The sequence below is a fragment of the Prunus mume genome, linkage group LG8, assembly GCF_029339155.1.
Source record: "Prunus mume cultivar Tortuosa linkage group LG8, ASM2933915v1, whole genome shotgun sequence".
Classification (NCBI taxonomy): Eukaryota; Viridiplantae; Streptophyta; class Magnoliopsida; order Rosales; family Rosaceae; genus Prunus; species Prunus mume.
Genome location: NC_142705.1, coordinates 3,886,677 through 3,911,969, shown reverse-complemented (window position 1 = coordinate 3,911,969; position 25,293 = coordinate 3,886,677). Strand labels below are relative to the sequence as shown.

The following is a 25,293-nucleotide window of genomic DNA, read 5'->3' as shown; positions in this document are numbered from 1 at the left end:
TTTGGTCAATAAATCATGTGTAGTTCAACATGAAATTAGTCATCATGTGTAGTCTAAGTTTGAAACCCCAGTATTTTTCGGAATTCGGAATTTTTGAAATCTTAAGATACATTCCTATTCCAATTTTTTTTCTTCATAATTTTCATATTTAAGAACTTTTGGATGTTGGAATTGATTGGGATTCACCTTAATCAGAATTTCCAATTCAACTTGCAACCCTGCTGTGTACAGATCATGACCTAATAATTCATGGGCCTACAACAAGCCTTATATGGCACATTTAACATCTCTCCGCAAGCCCATTCCGTTGAACCTTCCTCAAAGCAGAACAAGAAACAGAGAGGTCTAGTAGCCCTCAATTAGACCTAGAAGGGCAGTGCATACGTATAGTTCCCATATTATTGTTTACCGAGTTAGGCCGAAGACACATTATCTACTATTATTGTACTATATAAAGCAATATTTAAGAACCAAAATCTTATCTTACCAGCTAAATCTTGATTGTGGATTATTAGGATGTATTTTGCTTCTTGGTTTGGGGGATTCATAGGGTGTAAGTAAAAAAAAATGTGCTCAAAACCAAATTCGCTCACATTAATTATGTATCTCTTGCTAAATCGCGTGGACGACAAACCGTAGCACAACTAGTTCCTTCAAAATGGGTTACCTGACGACACGCCTCTATTGTATTTTGACATTATTTTACAAGGGAAGGGAAAGAAAACCACAAAGAAAATAAAGTTTTAATATAATTTTCGCGGTCTCCATCTTTTGAATTCTACTCTTCTACTTTCTGTCAGTCAAACCCACCTCCATAAAACCGAAAAAACAAATCTTTGTCCCCCTCTCTCTGCTTGAAACCCTAGCGACCAGTTGAAAATCCAATAGGACAAAGATGAAGACGAAGACACCATTGAATTTGAAGCAACTCGAACTCTCTGTTCCAGCTCAAGAAGCCAACATCAAGTCTTTCTTGTGAGTAACTGCATCTCTCTCTCTTTCCTGTATGTAAAGATTTCCGCTTTCATCTTGCTGGTCTTAAATTCCCATTCTTGATTAGATTCTTGATAGCGTATGTACTTGTGATCTGTTTGGGTTCTGAGAGCCTGAGAGAATGGAGGGAATTGCAAAGAAAGCGGCTTTTCAATGAAGAAAGAAATTGCAGATGGTTTTGCACGTTAGATCTTTCATTACCAAATTATAGTACTTATAATTTAGTTTCTGGGTTTATATGGAAAATTCATAATTGGATAAATTTGATTACCTAATACTATTAATTAGCTTCCTAATATTATCCTCTTTGAGTGGAAAGTCCTTTTTTGGGTTGCTATGAAAATTTCCCGTCTTTAACATGCTATATTTTCTTGAATTTCAGGACTGCAAGTGGTACATTTCATGACGGCGATCTGCGTCTAAACCAGAAAGGGTTGCGGCTTATCTCTGAAGAAAAGGAGGCCCAAGTAAGTTTAATTTAATTACTAGAGAAGAATTGGCTGCAGTGACGCGATATCCATTTTTTTCATCTTACATTGATGTTGAAGAGTTCCATTGTCAATTGCCATCTGATATGTTTCTCCCAAATGAGTTAGTTAGGAGTGATGGAATTCGGAGACCTTAGCCGCTTCCACCTGGAAATTAGGCTTAATTTTGTTAAGCTTCCCACTGCAGAAGCATCACCCGTGAAATTTTTAGGCAGACCAAGGAAAAGAGTTGATTTGAATTCCAAGTTATTTCAACATCATCATTTGACTTTTAGTGTTCTTGGGTGGAGATTTTGATTTCAATTAAAACCTGTCAGAGATATGTCTATCCAACTCATAAGAATCAAAGTGGGCCTGACTTCTTATGTTTGTGTGTGTTTTTCCATGCTTCCATGAACACTTGCTTGGCGTACTTGTATTCTGATGCATATTGGTTTTTGTCTGCAGAGAAATGTCCCTGTTAATGTTTTCATGGTATATATATATTTTCCTTGTTTACTATATTGTATATAGACTCAATATAATTTATTGCCTTTTTGGTAAGGATCAGACTTCTGACAGTAAGGAGCTCAATTTCGAAATTTCATTGGAAGACCTTGAAACAATTAAAGTCATTGGTAAGGGAAGTGGTGGTGTAGTACAACTTGTTCGTCATAAATGGGTCGGAAATTTATTTGCCTTGAAGGTCAGTCCACTAGCAAAAAAACAACTGCTCTTTTACCCTTTTTGTACTTGCCTTTATCTGGTATAGCTAGTATATGGCTGCTCTTACTTCATGGAGTTAGATAAGTGTATTACTAGGATTTCTTTTTTGTTATGTTTTACAGGTGATCCAGATGAACATACAAGAGGAAATTCGTAAGCAGATTGTGCAGGAGCTAAAAATAAACCAAGCAGCACAATGTCCACACGTTGTGGTTTGTCACCACTCATTTTATCACAATGGGGCCATTTCTCTTGTGTTAGAATATATGGATCGTGGGTCTCTTGCAGATGTGATCAGACAAGTTAAAACAATTCTTGAACCATATCTTGCAGTCGTTTGTAAACAGGTATGTAAACTTTATCCCCTTTTAATTAAATTTCAGTATAAAATCACTTGGGAAAGTTTGAAGAAGTTCCTTATACCCTTAGCTAAAGATCTGTACTTTTGCATCAGGTATTACAAGGTCTTGTCTACTTGCATAATGAAAGGCATGTAATACATAGAGACATAAAACCATCCAATCTGCTAGTAAACCATGAAGGGGAGGTCAAGATTACTGATTTTGGTGTGAGTGCTTCGCTTGCTAGCTCTATGGGTCAAAGGGACACATTTGTTGGTACTTACAATTACATGTCGGTAAGTAAAGATCTGTGCCCTCCATTTTCACAAGGAATTATCCAAAATTAAAAAATTTGAATTCTGGTCCTTTTCCCCTCTTTTCCTCTTTTGCTCTCGAGCTCAAATCTACTGACTTTATCTTCAAGCTTAGCATACTCTACTTGTAAAATGTAGAGTATTATTCATGAAACTATGACATTACTTTGTATTTCAGCCGGAGAGGATCAGTGGTAGTACTTATGACTATAGCAGTGATATTTGGAGTTTAGGCTTGGTGGTACTTGAGTGTGCTATTGGAAGGTTTCCTTACATGCAATCTGAAGATCAGCAAAGCTGGCCAAGCTTTTATGAACTTTTGGAGGCAATTGTGGAAAGTCCACCACCTTCTGCTCCATCGGATCAGTTCTCCCCCGAGTTTTGTTCTTTCGTGTCTGCCTGGTAATCAGATATTTACATGCATTCTTCACCTTTTACATATCTAATTCACATGAATGTGATTGTTTATATTTCCCATTACATTTGCAGCATACAGAAGAACCCTCAAGACAGATCTTCATCTTTAGACCTTTTGGTTAGTATGCTGATGACTTTCTTTTCTTTTTTGGATGTTTTAGATCCAGCCATAAATTTGATGGAAAATTCTCTTTATTCTTTCAGGGTCACCCCTTCATCAAAAAGTTCGAAGACAAAGACATTGATCTTGGGATCCTGGTTGGTAGCTTAGAACCTCCTGTAAATTTTCCTAGATAATTTGTCCTGCAGTGTAATCCTGAGGATACAATGTTTTACTCATATGTATCAGTGTTCAGTTTTGATCAAACATTACATAAATTCTCTTGTGGTAACTAAAGCAGTTCGTTCACAAAATTTGTTTCTACATAATGAGGTTTCTTGTTAAGTTACTACTTTTTGTGTTCCTCTTGGTCACAATTTATGCATAGTGATGAAGAAACATAGTGCTGGCTGGATAATGTGAACGCATTCCTACAGCTGTATGGTTATTGATTTTAAAATCCCAATTCCAAAACAAATTCAGATGTCTTGACAATATCATGCTATCCCATGATTTTGTTCAAGATTCATGGACAAGCTTGTAGTTTGATGAACAAAAGGTGACAAACTTATGTCCACCATACTAAGATGATGTCACAGCACTGGCATTTGTTTTCTATTTTTTATATTTAAACACCCTATTTAAAAGAAAAATAAATTTGCATAAGAATGTAGTGGCAAAAGTTATGTGGATGAGGTTGCAGAAAAGAAGGAATAAGTAAAAGACAACAGAGCTGGTGGGATGGGGATGGGGATGGGTCAAGCCGTCAAGGGTAGGTTTCTGTGGGCTTTAAAATCCAAAACCAAAACCATTAAATTTATACAAGGTTTTAAGGTCCAGCAGATTTGGCAATCTCCATGGATAAGATTTACGAGAATCAGCCAACATGGTAATAGTAGCAGCAAGCAGCATGTGGAGACAGTTTGAGTGCCCATCAAAATGCCACTCCATGAGCTGTTCCTTAGTCAACCTCCTTCTTATCCTTATCCTCATTCCCTTTCTTACCACCCCCAACTCTCTACAAAATAAATTGGTGGATAATATTAAACCAACCAATCTTATAATTTTTTTATTCTTTTTTTCCTTTTCTATTGAGCTGATTATATGAGGATTACATAATATTGTATGATGGTCGGTAGGATTTCATGACCAAAATAATTTTCCACGTATGGTTAGGTTAACAGTTCTTATTATTATTATTTTTTTAATGACCTTTTTTTATTAAAATGAGCGATAATATATTAAGCTTATACACTACGGATCTAATACTTGAATCCAGAATTATTTTTGGAGGAGCAATTATTTCAAACTACTACAATAGTGAGTTTTTTACAACTGTTCTTAATTTTGTCAAGGCATGACATGACCAGGGAAGTTTCCTAAGAGGGATTTCAAGTTCAAAGGACAACAAAGGAAGCAACATAACCACAAGCTTTACAGGCAAGGATTGTCCCATCTAAAGAGAAGACACTAGTTTTTTCGTAGTAAAATTTCAACTGTGAAAATAGGGGAAGTTTTTGAACTCTTTGGACTGTACCCCATTAAAATGAAGGCAAAATAAAACATATCGTAAAGTTTCTGTTAAATGTAGAAAATATTCCCAATCCCTCTTGAAAAAAAAAAGATAAAAACTTTTGCTGGCCGATGCCTTTGAAACCCTTTATTGTTCTTTTTCATATTTTATTATATAAAATTTAAATCTTGATGCCTTGAAACATGTTAATAGGCAAATCTGTCATGGCTTTATGAGGCAAAGTTGCCTAAGATGGTGACCTCAGTTTCAAATCAACCCCAGAATAAAGGGTGGAGAGAGAGAGAGAGAGAGCAGTGACTCAGATATGGATGTCTTCAAACTTGGACCTTATCCTCATTTCTAGTCGTATGGGAAAGCAAGTAAATTTAGACCATGTCTTCAAACATGTTAAGGATGTGATAATGACAAATTCTGGGATAAAGCGTTACACCAAAAAATTAAATTAATAATTAATAAATAAAAAATAACAGAATAGTCAGTATTATCCATCTCCTCATTAATAAACGCAACACCACCAAGTATTTTATGCCTTCAAGCTTGTATATATATGCTCCCTCAAAAACAGCCCATTGGAAAATTATATGTTCTACAAAGTTTAAAAAAAAACTTCCATACTAAAAGAGAAGAGCGCTAGAAGATGGGTCATCATGAAGAAGAAAAGAGGATTTTTGAGGATCAAAATATAGAAGAAAAGCATGCTTATCAAGTTGGGCAGGATTATTGGGTTATCAAGGAAGATCATGATCATGATCATGAAGAAATGTGTGGCTCAAGATCTATTGAATCCTCACTGGAGAATTCAATGAACTCCATGGAATCATCATCTTCATCAGACTTGGTAGAGGATGCATCATCTGCTTCCACATCATGCTCCTCATCACCTTCCAATGGGCCTCTTTATGAACTATCTGACCTAATGATCCATCTTCCCATGAGGTAAGAACATAAGCTATATATGCTAGCTTCTTTTTTTCTTCTCTCACATTTCCTCTCATTAAGTTGGTGGGTTTTGGTTTTGATTGTTGTTTCTTCTTCTTATGTTTGCAGGAGAGGTTTGTCAAAATATTATCAAGGCAAGGCCCAATCTTTCACATCCCTAGCAAGTGTGAAGAGCATAGAAGACCTGGCAAAGAAGGTGGCTCCTTACAGAAGGAAAATAAAGCCATGCAAGAGCTATGGTGGGGGTTTGGATGGTGGTCACAAATCATATACTACTACTCCTAAAGCCATTATCTCAAAGAAAGCTTCTTCAAGAGGAGGATCTTTCTTATACTCCGTAAGTAAGAGAGGAAAATTGTTGGGTTAGCTTAGCTCTCTCTAGGCCTACAGCCACCCCTGTACAAATCAATTTCTAAATATGATCAAACCTTTAGAAACTTGCTATGCATGATTTTTTATCTGGGTTCTTGTTCTTTTCTTCACATTGTCATTGTTCTTGTCTTAACTCTCAACATGAATTTAACATTCATATAATCCGTCACTACCTTTTTCCATTGGCAATATTTTATGTGTTGGATTTGATGTTAGATTGGCATAGAGATTCTTATGTTATGACAGTTCCATGATTTTTCTGGTTGATAAGATAATTTCTAGCCGTTCTTTTCTTTTTCTGATTGGCATCACATTCATCTTCATCGTTCTAATTTCAGAGGAATGTGTTGATTCGAATACGATATCCCGCTTCACTGAATTTTTTTGGTCAGATACAAAACGACAATCTTTTATGGGAAGAAGAATCCAATTTTTTGGGGGGAATTGATACATAAGAATTGCTCACTGGGTCCTTTTTCTTTTGAAATTTTGATTTCTCATTCCATTTGCTTTTGAACTTTGTAAAAAGGTAATTGATGACGGAATTGATTCTTTTCTTTTTTCGAAAAGAATGAGGGGGGATAAGATTAGAAAGTATAAAATGTAGGAAAAACAAAAATCAATGAACGGCAGCAGAAGTGTAAAATCAACGACAAAATTTGTAATTTTGGAACACAGGACATAGCATGCCCTTTACATACGACGGGGAACATGCAAAGCGCCGAAACACATGCATACGGATAACTTGTCGTTTTTCTTATGTCAGTCAATTTTGGTTCTTGCGTTTTTATCTTCGTTCCTAAATGAGCAAAATTCTTTTATGACCTGCTTCTCAGGCTTACAACTATACTATTATGAAAGCTAAGGCACTTACAGTCAACTTAAGCAAACAGAACAAAATGCATGGCCTACAAAAATTAATGGCAGGGAAAAATATTTTTCACCAAAAATGTTATCGATTGAGAAATATGAGGTACAATTTTACAGTGCAAATGGGAAACAAGCATTCGATTTCCGTATTAAGATGGTTATAGCACTATTTCATAACAGCATCATATCTTGTAAACAGGTTCGATTCCGAGCAGATTGAAACATTTCCTCATCACAATTGCCGTTGCTTCACAAAGCAAGAGTCTGCTCGTTTCCTCTGGGGACCCAACAACCTGCCCAATTGTACATTGCCATGAAGATGAATAAGATTTTTCTGATCATATTCAATAAAATCTCATTTATATTTACTGCTAAACACCTATCAAACACCATCGTTGAGTTTATAGTTGGCTTCGATTCACCGCAAAGATATGTGACAAAGACATTATCAGTACTCATCAACATAAATCAGGAGACAAGCAATCACGGATGATACCTGGCAATTGGAGTAGAACTTTTTGGTAAAGACTTCTGATAAGTTGTATAGGTATTCACACAAAACATTCGGCAACAGATTGGTGCAGGTCTCCTCCACGTTCTGAGAAGTGAAAGGGAAAAATGCAACTGTTAGTACCACACATATGGCAGTGTTATCAACGAAGACTCGAGCAAAGGTCACAAGGAAGGCAGCAAATCAGTTTCATTATTGCATGCACTTACCTCTGAAAACTGTAGCAAATGAAGCCCCAATTCCCGCTCACCCATATGATCCAACACAATTTCCCCTGTCTGTCTCAAACAAAAAGTGACATCAGATCTCATCCACCAGTTTGCAGTGGCCATGGGACTATGAAAATTAGATGCAGTAGGAGGTTTAAAATATGTCTCTTCAAAGCCACATGCAGTGCGATAAAGTTTTGGGTCAATAGTATTCAGAACACATAAAAAATAAGTATATAGACGTCATGCATAGGAAACATATGTTGGTACATAGACCTAATATATAACTATGGTTAGGACTAAAGAAGTAGATCGACACGCACTAATAGCAATGCGAAGTAATGCAGCTGAACTTACTTTTTTCAATTCCTCTATGTTTCTGCCAGATTTCCTTATTATTGAACAGATCCGAGCATGAGCATAGAGCAAGTAAACAGCAGTGTTTCCCTGCTCAAGTAGTTCGGAACAGAAGGACATATGTAGCAATGAGTGTATGGTTTAATATTTAAAAGGCAGGGAGAGAGAGATTCTATGCAAAACCTTAACCAAATACTAGTTGACGCACCTTATCATTTAGCATCTGATCAAAATCAAAAGTGTAATTGGTCAATCTATTATTCTTCAGATCAGCATACCTGTCAAAACATTAGAATTTTAAAAAAGGTATCCTAAAAACTATAGTGACAATAGCATGTCTGACAGTAAACTAGTATTGTAGACCCCAAAAGTTACAAAAATTTTAGCCCGCGGATAGGTGATGCCGAAGTGAGAAAAACTCACGGGAAGAGAGGAAAAAGAAACCAAACGTGGTCAAAATGTGTTACTTTATCTGTCATTTACAAGATCCTGTTCACAATATTGTTCAAAATAATTGTGCAATCATAGACTCTTAGTATATTATTAAACTAAGAAGTCAACTCCAACATATTTTTCAATATCGAAAAAAAAAAAATCACTGCAGGTAGAACGTTTTCAAGAGCCTTGTGAGCAGCAATCATTAAGCAATGTGCTGGAAATTGTACCATTACTTAACAGAATCACAAAGTTGCATTCTTAATTAAAGTCCCATTCTAGGAACAAACTACAGGTTGGACTAAGTATGCAACCATTCATATGCATTCTCTCAATTTGTTTTGATAAATCTTGATATCACAGAGTTTTTAACAATTCCTATAAGGTTCTTCAAGAAACACTACACTTATATATCCATTCACATTCGGATGCAAAACCTGAGGCAGTAGTCACATTTTATATATTCTTGTAAATTTTACCTAGCCTATCCCATCCCATTGATTATGATGATGACAATAACAATAATTACAACAGTCAACCAGGAGAAACTTATAGAAGTTCAGGCAGCTTACTTAACAGCACTGTAACCAACAGCCTCTGCAGTTTGATCAAGCTCCTTTTCAGTCCACTCTTCAGCCTTACCTGATTATGATTTAAAGAAATATTTAACTACTTGTGAAGCTTAAAAGGTTAGGTGTTATCTAATATGATGCGAAATAAAATTTCCCCTCGGAAAATGAAGACATCTTTGCTAATAAAAGGAAGATATAGAATTACACCACAGTTATAGATGGTTGAACATAGGCCATTCAATATCATACCGCGCTCAAGAAGGGCTGTTTTGCTACGATCCTTGGCTTCATCTAGTAAATCAACCAATCGGACCACCTCGCTAGAGCGAGTCCGAAAGCGTTTTCCATCTTCACCAAGAACAAGACCAAAACCAACATGGGTAACTTTTGGTTTCAAGGCATCATCAGTAGGGAGCCAACCTGCACGTTTAGCTGCCTGAAACAAAAAAATAAAGTTATGTTCAACCATATAACTGCCTTGTATTACCCTAAGACTTCGAAGCGGATACATGAAAAACAAATAAGACTAATGTTCTACAATAAATAATTATAGCAAAAACATAACCAGAACATTCATGAAACACCATAAATCAGGGTATGCGGAGACAGGTTACGGCTTTGGCAACATACCTTGAAAAACATATCAAAGTGCTGCTGCTGGCCAACATCGGTAACATATATGATCCAATCAGCTTTCTCCTCGTTAAGGCGATACCTATAGATTGCAAGTAGCAACGTCAGTATGAATGACAACATTCTCTCAAAGGGGCAGAATTATAATGAAGGAACATGGCTGACTGACTAACCATAAAGTAACATATTTGATTCATCAAATCTCTAAAAACAATCAAAATTAACAAATACATACCAGAGAGCTGTTAAATCAGTTGAAGCATAGTTATAACCGCCATCGCTCTTGACTACAATCAGGGGGATGTTAAACCCTTCAAGAAAGATTACCCGGGCACCCTGACTTTCCTCAATTAACCCCAGATCACTCAACTCTTTTAAAACCCCAGGAATATATGGGTTATAAAAGCTTTCTCCCTGTCAGAAACAGAAAATAATACATAAAGAATATGACTTTGCTGCCCAACTTTTTGTTTTCTTATCCGAAAGGGATATAAGAAATCAAGACTGAAGCTAGAACATACCTTCTCCTCTAGATGAACTCCAAGGCGTTCATAGACCCTGTGAAATTCTTTACGGCTGATTTCACAGATTTTCAGCCATGCATTGCGGTACTTAGGTTCCCCACCCTGCAAATTGAGTTGAATCACAACCAAGATATGAGGAAAAAAAATTCAAAACAGTCTCCCAAAATTTTAAATGCTTACAAACATACAACTAAGAATGCATAACTTACCTGCAGGCGAACCACTGCCTGTTGTGCTCTCTCCTTAAAAGCAGGATCATCATCGAATCTCTGTTTTGATGCTTTATAGAATGCCTAACAAAATAACACTCAATTAAAGTCACTATTGATCATTTCATTTTATTTTACGATTCATCATGCTTGGGCATAAAGAGCAGAATCTCATCTATATAGCATTAAGATGCTCCAATTGAACAAAGAAGATGTCACATTTAAACGATTAAAGAACAAGGAGAATGCTTTCACCCACCTGCAGATCACCAATGGCAGTTTCATTAACTTCTTCTATGTTTGGGAACTTTTCAAAAAGGAACTCGATCAACATCCCAAACTGAAATACACATAGAACTTTTTTAGCCACATATTACTGATGGAAAAAGGAGAGCTTCTCTATAAAGCATATTAAACATTGAATTATGAAGACATAATAAGATCTGACTAATGGCTTCTCCTCTTAAAAACAAGGCTGTATTCCCAACGTCAGAAGGTTGTAATGTTGTAATGGTTACACCAATGAAGGGTATAATAGAGAACTGCATGCTGATGCTGCCTTCAACTAACCACAATCACCTAGAGTATGCATGGATGTAAACATATACATATGTTTGTCTGTGTGTCTATGTATATATAGAAGGCAAGTACCACATGGTAGATGCTGCGCAAAACTGAAGAGTTCTAGTTTACCATCTTTTGTATGGATTAGTTAAATATGCTATAACTACAAAACATTGTAACCAAAAAAGCAAAAAACTACATCACCTGTGTCCCCCAGTCACCAACATGATTCCGTCGAAGAACTTCAACATTTGAAAACTCAAGAGTACGGGCTAGCGTGTCCCCAATAATAGTTGACCTTAAGTGGCCAACATGCATTTCTTTAGCTATATTAGGTGACGAAAAGTCAACCACAGCCCTTTTGATCTGAAGCTGTGGCGCCCATTTCTCAATGCCATCAATAAGCATCTTTTGTATGCTCTGCAGCAACAATTATTTGCATTTTACAATTACAACAAAGTAAAAAATTTATTTCCGTAAGTAATATACTATGTCCACACCAAAAACAAAATTAATATATGAACAAATAAGTAATATTGAATAATTATTTATCGCATATAACCAATACCTTAGCGATCCATTTTTTTGACAAGACAACATTCACAAATCCAGGTCCTGCTACAGAGCATGATTCTATGATCTCTGATTTAGGGAGATTTTTCATGATGGCCTATAAGAATGAAGCGACAGCCATTATTCAATGCCATCAACTGAATGCTTAAATAAAAGCCATAACCATCTAAGACATTATCAAAATTAAATAAACCAAGTTCAATACAGAGAACAGGAAAGGCGAACATCAATACCTGTCCAACAGATGGAGGGCCCTTAAAATCAGTACCCTTTCCTTTTATTTTAGACCATAGACCCATGGCATTGTTACTGCACCAAAGACAGACTTCCTCATGTAATATTCCAAAAAGAAATCCACACAAGGCATGAATTAAAGATTGAAATGTCTTTCCAGTGACAGAAACAAAAATGATAGATTCCATTACAGTTGTAAAATAACTCTAATATTTACAATTAAGAATAAAGGCCTATAATGTACCATTGATAATCCCCAAATTTCCCGGCGCAAGCAACAACCACCGGCTCGACCTCTGGCTCATCAGGGACTATTGTTCTGAGCGATACTTCGAACAGCTTTGCTAACTGTCGCTTCACATTTCCCACATTTTCTTCTTCCTGAGCCAAACAACAGTCACAAATCAGATAAAACTCGATTGGCCCAAACATTGAATAGGCTACACACTTCATAAAGACATTCCATGAATACTCACACCCACAAACGAAAGAAAGCTAACTCAAATTTGAAAAATGTAAAATTTATGAGTTGAAAAGGAAAAAGAACAAAACTTACAGTTGCCATCGTGGATACTGAGTGCGTCTTTGTCGATACTGAGTGCGTCTTTGTTGCAAAAATAAGCTTTCTAGATGCTGCCTTCAACAAGTCTGTCTAGTTTCACAATGACTACATTAAATTACAACAAAAGCCATGAATTTCCTAAATTAAATAACTACAAACAAAACAAATTAACTGAATAACAATATGATAATCGAGAAAGGAAGCATAAAACTGATTTGTATTATGAAATTTTGCACGGTTTCTGAGAAGATTAGAAGAAACATGGTATAAGCAAGCAAAAGAAACAGCCAATCTTAATATTGAGAGAGAGAGAGAGAGAGAGAGAGAGAGAGAGTGGAGAGCTGACCAGCGGCGGGGAGAGAAGATGTGGGGTGGAGGCAAGAGAGTCGACTGAGGGAAGGAGAAATCGGCGCTATCAGGTTTAAGTGGGATCCTAACATATTATTCTCTCTCTTTTTCTTTTTTCTTTTTTCGGTTTTCCCTCGAATTTCTTTCTTTATTTATATATTCGTTATGCTGCTGTCCAATTTTCCCGAGTTGGGTTTTTTAGTCTTTTTTATATATTCGTTTCTTTGTTCGTAGAGCCTGGCCAATGAGATGTCATCGAGGATAACTACGGTTCCCACACGTTGAACGGGCTCGGCAAGTAAAGTGCCTTGGACTCACTTTAGACTTTGGACTTGGGGTGCACGGCAAACCTAGAAAGCCCAACTTTAGACTTCGGACCTCAAGTTCAAAAATTGGTTTTTCTTTTTCTTTTTCTTTTTCTTTTTTGGTGAGAAAGCAAAAACTAATACCACCTTAGGACACCCACAACCTCAATTATCAAATAAAGATCAAATTTTCATCTACATAAGAAAAGATTATCACCACAATTTTGATTATTTACAAAGAAGCTAAATTTACCATAAAATTTGCCGATTTCTAAACTTGAGAAATAAAGAGGCTATTTATATGCGCCGAAGGAAACGAAGTATCTAGAATGATATTATAATTGCCACGTTGCACATCATCATCATTTTTAACTACATCAGTATCAACCATAGAATCACCATCCTCATTGGTGCGATTTTCAACATACTATTGGTTACTATAGGAAGGTGTATAGTAGCATACATGATGCAGAGTAGCAGCTAAAAGTTGTTGTCCAGCGACCCAAACAACCCAACAAATAGAGAATAGAAGGATAAAGTTGTAGATTTGAACTTGAAACGAAGATAAATGAGTTTTAGGGCAAAATTTCCAAAAAATAATAACTCTATAAACTAAAGTTTGAAAGTATATTAATCAACAAAACCGCATACAAGAGTTTTTTAAAAGCCTATTTATACTAGAATAAAGAAAACTAAAAACCAAAAAAGGAAATAAAACAAACCATAATAAAAATAGGAAAACAAAAGAAAACCAAAATAGGAAATACAACAATACAAATTTATAAATAAACCCAATCCTAGACATGTATTTATAAAAAAAACCCCAAAACTATTTAAACATAGAAACACACCCAAAATTAACAATTGTATATTTTTTGTGTGTGTTTATCAATGGATTTTGAGTATGTGTAATGATGGGTTTTGGGTGGGTTTATAAAGTGTTTTGGATGTTAGGTTTTTTTTATAATTTTAGCCCATATTTTGGGTGTTTTAGTGAAACTCCCATAAAACAAATCATAATAAGAATAGGAAAACAATAGAAGTAACTATAACCCTAGCTCAATTGACTAATGGGCCTAACCAGCTTACGTTTCAAAACAGTAAAGCCGAGCGGCTATACAATTTTTAAAAACAAATAGGAAAAACGATTATAGCTGCACGGCTATAATATTTCTTAAAAAATTTCGAAAAAATCTAGTATAGCCGGTCGGCTATACTATACCCAGAGCGTATGCGCCACGTTTTAAATTCGTACAGCCGGGCGGCTATACTATTTTTAAAGGAAATATTTAAAATGAGTATAGCCGATCGGCTAGACTAGTTTTTTAAACAATTAAAAACTGAGTACAGCCGTGCGGCTAGACCTTTTTTAATTTATTTACATACTATTTTAATTCAATAATATGTGAGAATTATGTGTATAGTAGTTAATTAATATATATTTAACTAATCAAAAGATTAACCTTGGACCTTGGGACTCTTGGGCTCCATGATTTAAATTAAACTAGATTAGTTAATTAATTAACTAATTATTTGAATTAATAATATCATATAATGTTTTTGTCTGATTGAGTTTGTCCTGTAAATTCACAGAAAATATTCATATCATCATTCTTGTATAGCTGCATAGAAAAACACACAAATTTCGCAAGAAATCAAAGCACCAGTGCTAGGAGTTTGATTTAGAAAGTTGTATCATAGTGGAGCAAACGTCATATTTAATTTCATTATTTATCAAACAAGGATTTGATTTAAAAGTTGTATCCTAGATAAATGTAACTGACATCTTTTTAAATAGTATAGCCGCGCGGCTATACTAATTTATATATAACAAAAGGACGCACCCATCGCCTAGGTGCCACGTGTCAAAGTAGTAATGCTGGACGGCTATACTATTTCTTAAAAAATTTCAAAAAAATCTAGTATCGCGGGGCGGCTATACTACACAGCCCAGCGCCTATGTGCCACATGTCAAAAGAGTACAGCCGTTCGGCTGTACTAATTTTTTTTTAAAACGAGTATAGCCGCACAGCTGTACGATTTTTGAAGAAACAATTAAGGAAAAAACTGAGTTAGAGAGGTTCGTTGGTAGATGCTCCAAAATGGCATTTGGTTGTTCTTATCCGATTGCCTGCCTCTACCAATGAGAAAAGTACACGCAGCCACAATAAATAAATAAACTTGCAGCTTCCCTCTCCTATATATGAAGAGCGAGGTACTCTTAACACATTTACAGTATCACAGTCTAGAGGTTTGAGTTAGAAGAGAAAGATGAAGAACAGTGGGAGTGGGAATGGGAATAAGGGTGACAAAGGCAATGGGAAAAGTGGGGAGGTGAGGAAGGACAGGAAGTCCGGGACAGGCATGAATGGATCACCCAAGAAGGGAGGCCATGGAGGCAAGTTCACTTGGGTCGGTGATCTTGGCTACTCTCCAGCTGAGATGGGCTTCCAGAAGGAGGTTCTCGATGACAAAGATCCTAACTTTGAAGACCCAGAAGAGATCCCAACCGTCTGAATGATCATCGTTATCATGGTCTATGATCGATGATGGTGATATTTTCATCTTGATGTAGTTTTCATTTTCACGAATGAGATGTAAATAGATAAAGGCCCTTATGGGAAGATCATCACATTGTGTACAAGTTTTATGTTTAATGGAGTTTGCTATTTTCGTTTTTTTTGTGCTTGATCTTGATCTTTACATTCTCTTTGGCTTCATATTTACCCTTTTTTTCAGATCAAATAGATTCCTTGACCCAAAATTTTTTTTTTAAAAAAATTCTATTTAGCTCGTGACAAAGAATTATGTTATCCAAAGAACTTGAAAAGTAATCAAAATGGCACCAGTGTTTTGTCGATCAAACTTAGGCATTGTGGATTGTACAATATTGAAATATAATCAAAACGACACCAGTCTACAAGTGCAACAAACTATCATTTCAAATCTTCATCTTATTTTAGTCCTCAACTTGTCATGTTAGTTCACCATTGATGATTTGTGATGCATGTCTGACCGCTCTAGCGACTCTCCAAACTTCATGCTGTACAAGTTTCCATGACTCTGCGGTCTTCAAACTCTTTGCCTTTTCAATAGCTTCATCTATACCAGGGAAGGATTTAGAACCGTAATCATCATGTTTTGATGGCCCATAAATCTGCAAAAATACTATACTAATTAGTCCATCTCGTAATAATCACTAACCGAGATCACCAGGTTGGGAAAAGATATTTAGTTTTTGTCTGGGAGGAATGCCATCCATGTTCAGGAACATACCAGATGCTTATACCATGACCTTCCAAGGAGCCCATCTTGGTCTGTAAATGCACGCTCTGCCATCATTAGTCTGTCATTCAGCTCTCTCACCTTAAAATGATCATTCTTCCCTATAAATTGCCAACTTTTGTGTTGTTCTATTTCCTGGAGAATTATGCTTGAGTTTTGGTACACATGTGAAATGGAAATACAGACATGATTTCTAAGACACAATTGATACCTCTCTCTGGCTGTTTATTTTCGTCGCTGCTTTCTTGAGCTCCTCAATGGACTTGAACAAAGGAGCTAGGTTTATGTTCTTATCTGGAAGCTCATCTTCCAAGTCTTTCATGTGTCTCTGTCATTCAAGGTTGATTGCAATTATTTTTGTCAATAAACACCCCTGCAAATCATTTGTATTGGAAGATAATGTTGCCATACCTGTAGCTCCAGTGCATACGAGTGGTAATTAAAGGGCAAGAATTCTGCATCCGCTAGCCAAAGAGCTACCAAACCCCATAAACTTGCCACTGTTTTCAATATCAATGAAATCAATTGAGGTGGCATTTAAACTCTCGGGGGATGAAACTAGAATTATTAAAAAAGAAAACTTAGAGCTGACCTGCAACATGCCTTTGAAACATTGGGTCACCAAATTTTTGCATCCATATAAAGTCATCATACATCGAATGGTATACTGGGTATCCTGCAATTTTAAAAACTATTTGTTAGTAATTTGAAGAATAATGCTTCCTATTTTTTCAGTGGCAACCATGGTGTGTGAGTTTAAGCCACATCAAATGTGTTACCTTTACCAAAAGCCATATCAGCTGCTGGAATTCCAACATGTTGAACAAAAGCTGCAAAATCTGATTCTCCACTTCCCAACCTGTTAATCTTATAAATGCAAAATACAGCTTTTTTTTAGGATTACTAGTTTCATTAAGTCTTTAAAATCCATTTTATCAAAAACATCATAAAATTGTAATTTATCTGCAGTAAATTAGTGCAAAACTTGAACTGCACATTACTGGTTACATAGAAGTACATAAATTCCATCTTTTTCTTAAAATAACTGGATGCAGCTTTGTCCTTGTGAAACCTCATTGACATTATAGTATGAAGGATTTCTGTGAAGCAATTGCTTACCGTAGGTGAACTGCTGGAACCGACCCATGATTGGTAGAGAGTTTGTGATGAATTATCCGGGTCTTGAACCTTCAAAAGTCAATTTTGAGAATGATTGAGATGAATGAGAAATTATGGCAGAGACCAGAAGGAATTCAAAATTTCACAATCATATTTTTGGATCAAAGGACCATTGTGTTCATGATCTCTGTTGATTTCTAATACTGCATCACATTCATAAGTAGTGTTAGTATAACTACTATATTTTGTAATACCTGTTGAGTAGCTTGTTTAAGCAGTTCATCAAGCTGTGGAGTTGCAGAGGCCCAGAATCCTGGTCCATATACTGCACTGTCAACATTCAAGTAAGCTATAGCCCTTGAAGCTAGCATTTGCCTGTTTTCCTCTACCCATTCAGTTGATCCTATCTGTAAACAGTGTTTAGTTTAAAATTTCATAGAGTGATATAGATAGATAGATAGATAGATAGATAGATAGATAGATAGAAAGATAGGGGAAGAGAGAGACCAGGCCATATTCCTCAGCATCCCAATTACACAAGACAATGGTACGTCGAGGTTTCCACCCTCTTTTCTGCAGCTTCCCTAATCTTTGGGCAATCTACATACACATTGAAAGTAGCTTGTGTTGACTTTTCCTTGTTGAGAAGGAACTTAATGAGGGTATACAATCTAAATCCACAGTTACCTCTAGCAGCGCTGCAGTGCCACTATTCGGGTCAACGGCTCCAAATGTCCATGCATCCCGGTGATTACCCAGAATGACAAATCTACATGTATTTAGAAACAGATTGACTAATCATTTTAAAGTGGGTTTCTTTCATTCATAGAAGTCCATCCATTATGATGAGTACTAGCTAGTATCATTTTCTGTTGTTGGATGCACATATTCAATCCTCCTAATAGATGCAGCTGATACTTAAAAGCTTGACTTATACTTGCAAAAAACAATTCTAACATACCGGTCAGGTTCTTCCGTTCCTTCTATTACACCAATAACATTCTCAATTGTCCCTATCACTTGCTTTCCCTAAAATGGTGAAACCAACATCCAGAATCAATGCAAAAATAGCAACTTGTTGCATAATTGGTCCTACTGGCTATGCTATACTAGTCATACATACAATGTGCATAAGAATACACAGAACTCATGAAATTGCTTCACTTAAAGTTGATTTCAGACTTACAGTGTAACTGAGATGAACAATCCCAGGACCTGGCCCAACCATGTAAGTTGGGGCATCTTCACTTCCTTGCCAATCATCATTTGCCACTTGCCCGCCAATAGCTCTCAAAATGGTTTCACCATCTGCTGCCGAAACTGGCAGTGAAGGTATCAATGGAACATCCCCTGCCTTCTCAACCTCATCATCTGAAAGTCTTTCACCCTCTTCACTACTAGCCCATCCTGGTGTTGTAGGATCACCAAGCCCATTGTAAACTGTCCCCACCTGAACCCCACTTGGTGGCAACCACTTACCATCTGGAAACCATTTCTCCTCACCTCCTCCTCCACCATAGTCTTTCCTATCTGTATAAACCAAAACCCCAACAGCACCTGCTTCATATGCAGTCTGCACAATACTTCCCCTATAAATTTTCCCATACCTTGCCAATACAATTGAACCAGAAACATTCACACCCATTTGCTTCAAAACCTCATAGTCCTCTAGACTTCCATAATTGACATAAACCACAGGAGCAGTGACAGTGCCTGACTTTGCAAAAGCATGAAAAGTGGGCAAGACTTCATGTGCAACATCAGCAACAGGATCACCATCATAGATTTCTTGCTGGAGATTGAAATTGATTTGGGATTGGGGTTCTTGGGGTGAAGGTGTGAGGGTTAAGGAGCGTGACACAGGGTAAGTGAGGGCAACAGGGTAAGGGGCTATGTGGGTTTTGATGCTGGAGGAAGTGAAGATGGAGAGGACATAGGCTGCTGCCTCTGCGTTGGCTTCTTGGCCTGCCACGTGGGGCCTGCGGGTGAGGGTGTGGAGGTGGTTGGATATGGAGGCATTGTCTGAAAGTGAGCTGGATATGAAGAGAGAGTGGTAGAAGGATTTTGGGGTAGGAGAAAAGAGAAGGAAGATTGAGGAGGTGGCTATGGCTAGTAAAGTGGCTGCTACTGTTTTGATGATCATTTAGTCCAAAAACAAAAACAAAAATTCAATCTTTGAGTAAAAGTGAGAGAAGTTTGTTTATTTTGTGTAAATATGGATGATGGGATGATCCTAGTTCATATCAGCAGTCATATGTTTTATTAGATAATGATCAAAGAAAGATTTAATTTTTAATTATGAATTAATAGAAAAATGATGCCTTGACAGAAGCTTAAACCATCAACTGTAGAAGACAAAGCCAGCAGCCAAACCATTTATGTATTTTTTATCTTATTAGTAGGAAAATGTTATCCTGACCGACAGAAAGTAAACCAGTGTTCATAATGATTGATACTATTTCTAACTTTCTTATCGTCTTCTAACTTTCCAGAGTAAAGAAAACAGATTAAAAGTTAGGCTTAACTATTTGTCTTTTGAACTTGTACTTAATTTTCGTTTTACACTTTATACTAATTTTTTTATATAAAAAATTAAGAATATAAACTCCTTTTTTTCTCTAATTTCTCTTACCCTATATTCTCAACATTCCATTCAATTTTCAGTTAAATTATTTTTTTTAAAAAAGAATAATAATAATAAAGAAAAAGAGGAAAATTGACAACAACAAAATAGAAGAAGAGGAAAAAAAAAAACAATTCCTGGATCCACCGAACCAAACCTATCGCCAACGCCCCAGCTCTTTCTCCATGCTTTCTCCTCCTACAATCCCATCGACCATAGACCACCCCCTCCCTCTCTCTCTCTTCCTCCCCTCACTCTCTATTGTTCTCTCTACATACAACCACCCTTGAGATCCACTATACAACCACCCCATCCCCACGCGAGGTCCACCCCAGCCCCAGCCCTTGCCCCCAAGACCTAGACTTATCCCATTCCCCAACCCTTGCCCCTAAACGCAAACCTATCCCATCCCATCCCCAGCCTTCCCCCTCGAGAGATCCACCCCTAGACTCAAACCCATCCCTTCCCCCCTACCCCCGCGGCCGAGCCGGACAGCGACAACAAATCCCTGCTCCCACCCCCTACCCACAGAATCAGCCTGCAACCCGCCTACAGAGAGAGAGAGAATATTATTTCAACGACAAATTGGATGAAAATGTTGCAGATTTAGACTGCATGGGGAAATTGGTGAAAAAAAGGAGTTCATATCCTTAATTTTCTATAAATAAAAAATGTATAGAGGATAAATCAAAAGCTAGAGACAAGTTCATGGGGCAAATGAATTAGTTAAGCCTAAAAGTTAAAACAAAGATATGACAGAGTATGAAAGATTCATTTACCCAAATGCCAGATGTGGTTTTCTTTTGGAAAATATTATCTGTTTCTTCAATAAGAAAATGTTCTTTCTTTGTTAGATCTGTTTCTTCACGTTTGAATTAGTTAAGCCACTACCAGTTGGGCCCAAAGCAGCAGCACCAACTGGTAGTGGAAGTGCTAAAGAATACCAAAAAATAGAAGTTGGGCAGAAAAAGCACAGAAAGAGAGAAAGGTGGAGATTTGATCTTTTCACAACACAATAATAATCCTCCTTCTGGTTTCTTTCACATCACCAAAATTCCCCACACAAGTTAATGTTGCCATGCTGCTAAGAGCCAAAATAGTTCTTCTGCAAGTGGGCCTAGCAATCCTCTCAGCTGCACACCAACTACCACTTATTTATCAGCTAAACTAATCTGATCCGGGGTCACATTCTGTGATTGTAATCAAATGGTGCTTAACTGGACCCATGTTATTGGACGGCCATGATTCAAGGGTAGGCAGAAAGTGGGTTGTAACTCATAAACATTATATTAATATGAGCAGTCACACCCCCTCAAGAATATACTCTAATCACACGCAAACAGAAGGAGAGACACTCACGGGCAACACCAAACAGCAACTCAAAAAGTGCAACCAAAAAAAAAAATATAGAAACAACAATTTTTATAAGCAGAAAGCGCACAACCTGTCCTGTGGCTTAGATTGTTTCTCCTCTCTCTCTCTCTCTCTCTTCTCTCTCTCACATTACAATTTACATGGATGTCCATAGAAGCACCCGTGACTTCTTAACTCTGTCTAGACTGTCATTGATTCTCCAATTCAGCATAACTTTCCACCTAAAACAAAAGCCATTCTCTACATATATAAACCAAACCAAGCACAAGCACAAGCACAAGCACAAGCCTTTCTCTATATATAAAAGCACTTGGAATTCCAAACTAATTGACATACTCTCTATTACTCTTTATACTCATATTCTCTCCTTCTCATTTCAGTCCCAATTCTTTTTTCTGTTTTAAAATTAAATGCCAACATTCCAACACATTTTCTATGTTATTATTGTTCTTCTTCTCTTCAATTCAACCCAAACACAATGCCACAGCAAGGGACTTCGACCTGGGAATTCAGCTGGGAAAGTACATTTGACCAAGAACATGACACAAGCCAAACTCTCAGAACAGCAATTCATGAAGTGGGTGAGGTTTGTTGGAAGGCTGAAGCACTCTGTGTTCAAGACAGCCAAAAATAAGCTCTTCCCTTCTTACACTCTGCATGTGGCTAAGAACCGTGCTGCTGGAGACTTCACAACCATTCAGGACGCCATTGACTCTCTCCCTTTCATCAATCTCTTGAGAGTGGTCATCAAGGTCCATGCAGGGGTCTACACGTGAGTGTCTTGTTCCTTGTGATCAGAATTCAGATCACTCTTGGACTTGGTCTCTGTCTTTGACCAAGAAATGCTCTTTTCTTCATGAATTGTCCTATGCTCTGTCTTTCATTGTTGTTATGTGGTAATTTCTGAAGCTGTGAAATGTTAAATGTATTTTTTTTCCAGGGAGAAGGTTAATATACCTCCATTGAAATCATATATAACCATAGAAGGAGCAGGGGCAGACAAAACAATTGTCCAATGGGGAGACACTGCTCAAACACCATCTGGTCCAAAGAAACAACCTATGGGGACTTACAATTCTGCAACTTTTGCTGTGAATTCCCCTTATTTCATTGCCAAGAACATCACATTCAAGGTAATCTCTCTCTCTCTCTCTCTCTCTCTATATATATATATATATATATACATTACATACATATATGTGATATATAATTTTACAATTAATGTGTAGAACACTACACCAGTCCCAGCACCAGGAGCAATTGGTAAGCAGGCAGTGGCATTTAGAATATCAGCAGATACAGCAGCCTTCTTGGGGTGCAAATTCTTGGGGGCACAAGATACACTCTATGATCATTTGGGAAGGCATTATTACAAGGATTGCTACATTGAAGGTTCAGTGGACTTCATCTTTGGAAATGGACTCTCCCTATTTGAGGTTAGATTAACTTATTTTTCACCTTCTCTCTAAGCATTTTTTCTGAAAATTTTTGAAGTCCAGAAACATAAACATTCAAGCTTTGATCCAAAATTATCAAAAATGATTTCTGATGTTTCTTTTTTTGGTAATTTTCAATATGTACAGAACACAACATTTAACTTTGGCTGTTGTCAAATCATGAGGTTGTGTTCTAGTTCTTGGTGTCTTGTATGTGTCTTGACCTTGCAGCTGCAAGACTCTCTCACATCACTATTCACATGATTATGTAAAAGGGTTTATGTTAATATTGAAATTTGCAAGTGCAGGGATGTCACGTGCACGCAATAGCACAGAACATAGGAGCGCTCACAGCACAAGGCAGGAGCAGCCTGTTGGAGGAAACGGGCTTCTCGTTTGTAAACTGTAAGGTCACGGGCTCAGGAGCACTCTATCTTGGTAGGGCATGGGGTCCTTTCTCCAGGGTGGTCTTTGCATACACATATATGGACAACATTATCATGCCTAAAGGCTGGTATAACTGGGGCGACCCTAACCGTGAAATGTATGCAACTCTCTCTCTCTCTCCCTCTATTTTTTTCCCTTAATTTTGTTCGATTCGTCACATCAGCATGTCGTGTGATATGTCAGGATGGTACATTGTTGTATCAAATACACAAGATAACTTATCCGGGTAGGTAGTTTAAATTTCATCATAACCAACCAATCAAATTTATCTACTGAATCACATCTAGGCTTTTCAAAAATATATATGTGTAGGCAATAGGGCACTTTTGGCATTTGATAACCAAATGGGAAGGGCGGTTACGCAGAGGACCTAACCTAACCATTGAGTGTATGTCCTTTTGCCCTTTTTCTTCTGCAAAATCTACGTGTGATGCACCATAAAATAACCCTATCCACCTACTCATACATTACGCCCTTCATGTTGGCATAGTTTAAGAAAAGCCACGCCAGCATCTATGTAAAGTTTGGTGCTACTCTGCTACATATAGTTTCAGTTTGGTTTGTTTTTTGACGCTTTTTTGGCATTTTCAATTTGGTGTTAGTGGCATGCGCATGAGGCTGGCTGTGTAATGATGTATTGTTATTTGCAGGACTGTGTTTTATGGGCAATACAAGTGCACTGGACCAGGAGCTCGCTTTGCAGGGAGGGTTTCGTGGTCTAGAGAGCTCACTGATGAGGAAGCCAAGCCTTTTATTTCCCTTACCTTCATAGATGGCTCTGAGTGGATCAAATTGTAATGATTGATCAACTAAAATACCAAAATTATTTTTTCAAATAAAAAGTAAAAAAGAAGTCCGTGTATAATCACGTGTTGCTTATATTATGGCTTAATAGTTGACATATAGGTGCATATATGGGTTAGGGCAGTTGAGAAAAACAATGTATCCACCCTTTGCACTCGAGAGTATGTTAGAGTAATTTAGAATATAAATTTGTCAAAATAGTTGACATATAGTTGGTGCAAATTCCATGTTTTGGGGTAAATATCAGTTGGGTTGGCTTCCACTGGGCTATGAGCCAATGGGTTTTCAACTGACTAAGCTAAAACCCTGAGACAAGTCTGAGAAGAAGGGATATTGGCCCAGGACCAAAACCCATTGGAATTTTGGATGCATAACAAGTGAAACCCAATTCAAGTAAATTCATGAGCTTGGCAAAAAGTGGGTTCGGATCCATAGCTAATTTTTTGTGTTCTCTTCTTGTCCTGAGGGCAAAGGAGGAGGCCAATGTACTTGGAATTGGAGGGGAAGCATTTTTATCTGCGATCTCTGAGGCTCTGCCTGAGCTAAACCCCAAAAGAACCAATCTTGAAAGCTCCCTTTCATGAAAAATCTAGCAAAAGGACATAGCTCCCAGTAAAGCTTTGTTTTCTGCAAAGCTTGCCTCTGCATCAGGAAAGCTTGAAAAGAATGTGGCTTCAGCCTTCCTATACCCTCTGTGACAGGTCGAAAGCTAATCATCATTGGCTTATATCCCCTTGAAACTGGAACAAAAAATTTACTTTCAAGAGTAATTGATGACCATGATTGAATTGAAACTATTAATTGTTCCCCAATTTTTTCAGAAAAGTTTTAGTTGGTCAAGGAAAGGAACTAGAAATTATGGGAGAGGATTTGTCTTTTTTAATATTAATTGATAAGGACAGTAGAGCGACTTTTCAAGTATGGGCTAGAATGGAAGTATGGAACCCACCAACCCAATTAGTTGCTCTATAAGTTTGATAATTAGTCTCAATATTACAGACTTCCTATCAAAACTCGGTAATTGGTTTCTTAATTGAAGCTTGATAATTGGTTTGTTTTTTAAAGTATAAGCGATAATCTAAACTACAGGGGATGA

General features: G+C 37.1%; 5 protein-coding genes across 8 annotated transcripts; 3 read left to right on the top strand and 2 right to left on the bottom strand.

Annotated features, from left to right (window-relative positions):
* Window positions 1-750: 750 nt before the first annotated feature.
* On the top strand, window positions 751-3,710 carry MKK6 (MAP kinase kinase 6). Of its 2 annotated transcripts, none has more exons than XM_008244249.3 (8): window positions 751-975; window positions 1,376-1,460; window positions 2,026-2,166; window positions 2,309-2,533; window positions 2,641-2,823; window positions 3,020-3,243; window positions 3,331-3,376; window positions 3,463-3,710. In XM_008244249.3, exons 1-8 carry the CDS (start codon window positions 896-898, stop codon window positions 3,553-3,555), a joined length of 1,077 nt encoding a protein of 358 aa, XP_008242471.1. In that variant the 5' UTR covers window positions 751-895; the 3' UTR covers window positions 3,556-3,710. The 2 variants fall into 2 exon arrangements, with proteins under 2 accessions (XP_008242471.1, XP_008242472.1); XM_008244250.2 differs by having other exon boundaries at window positions 755-975; window positions 2,032-2,166.
* Window positions 3,711-5,436: 1,726 nt separating this feature from the next.
* Window positions 5,437-6,372, top strand: LOC103340804 (protein OXIDATIVE STRESS 3). Its single transcript, XM_008244253.2, has 2 exons — window positions 5,437-5,828; window positions 5,940-6,372. The coding sequence occupies exons 1-2, from the start codon at window positions 5,530-5,532 to the stop codon at window positions 6,196-6,198; spliced, it is 558 nt and encodes a 185-aa protein (XP_008242475.1). The 5' UTR covers window positions 5,437-5,529; the 3' UTR covers window positions 6,199-6,372.
* A 767-nt stretch (window positions 6,373-7,139) lies between these two features.
* On the bottom strand, window positions 7,140-12,873 carry LOC103340805 (arginine--tRNA ligase, chloroplastic/mitochondrial-like). Of its 3 annotated transcripts, none has more exons than XM_008244255.3 (18): window positions 12,803-12,873; window positions 12,451-12,561; window positions 12,139-12,275; window positions 11,894-11,969; window positions 11,656-11,757; window positions 11,292-11,507; window positions 10,783-10,863; window positions 10,524-10,607; window positions 10,312-10,416; window positions 10,026-10,204; window positions 9,788-9,872; window positions 9,407-9,593; window positions 9,158-9,227; window positions 8,359-8,428; window positions 8,151-8,240; window positions 7,794-7,862; window positions 7,570-7,671; window positions 7,140-7,366 (listed from the first exon to the last, which is right to left on the bottom strand). In XM_008244255.3, exons 2-18 carry the CDS (start codon window positions 12,457-12,459, stop codon window positions 7,256-7,258), a joined length of 1,773 nt encoding a protein of 590 aa, XP_008242477.2. In that variant the 5' UTR covers window positions 12,460-12,561; window positions 12,803-12,873; the 3' UTR covers window positions 7,140-7,255. The 3 variants fall into 3 exon arrangements, with proteins under 3 accessions (XP_008242477.2, XP_016651850.2, XP_008242476.2); XM_016796364.2 differs by having other exon boundaries at window positions 12,451-12,546; XM_008244254.3 differs by having other exon boundaries at window positions 12,451-12,542.
* A 3,067-nt stretch (window positions 12,874-15,940) lies between these two features.
* Window positions 15,941-19,889, bottom strand: LOC103340806 (Peptidase M28 family protein). The gene is made up of 12 exons (XM_008244256.3): window positions 18,700-19,889; window positions 18,475-18,542; window positions 18,201-18,282; window positions 18,021-18,113; window positions 17,768-17,920; window positions 17,514-17,582; window positions 17,174-17,261; window positions 16,987-17,070; window positions 16,806-16,894; window positions 16,606-16,722; window positions 16,386-16,529; window positions 15,941-16,266 (listed from the first exon to the last, which is right to left on the bottom strand). Exons 1-12 carry the CDS (start codon window positions 19,654-19,656, stop codon window positions 16,084-16,086), a joined length of 2,127 nt encoding a protein of 708 aa, XP_008242478.2. The 5' UTR covers window positions 19,657-19,889; the 3' UTR covers window positions 15,941-16,083.
* A 1,887-nt stretch (window positions 19,890-21,776) lies between these two features.
* On the top strand, window positions 21,777-24,258 carry LOC103340807 (Pectin lyase-like superfamily protein). Its single transcript, XM_008244257.2, has 5 exons — window positions 21,777-22,282; window positions 22,451-22,643; window positions 22,740-22,946; window positions 23,255-23,490; window positions 24,044-24,258. The coding sequence occupies exons 1-5, from the start codon at window positions 21,921-21,923 to the stop codon at window positions 24,189-24,191; spliced, it is 1,146 nt and encodes a 381-aa protein (XP_008242479.2). The 5' UTR covers window positions 21,777-21,920; the 3' UTR covers window positions 24,192-24,258.
* The last annotated feature ends 1,035 nt before the right edge of the window (window positions 24,259-25,293 follow it).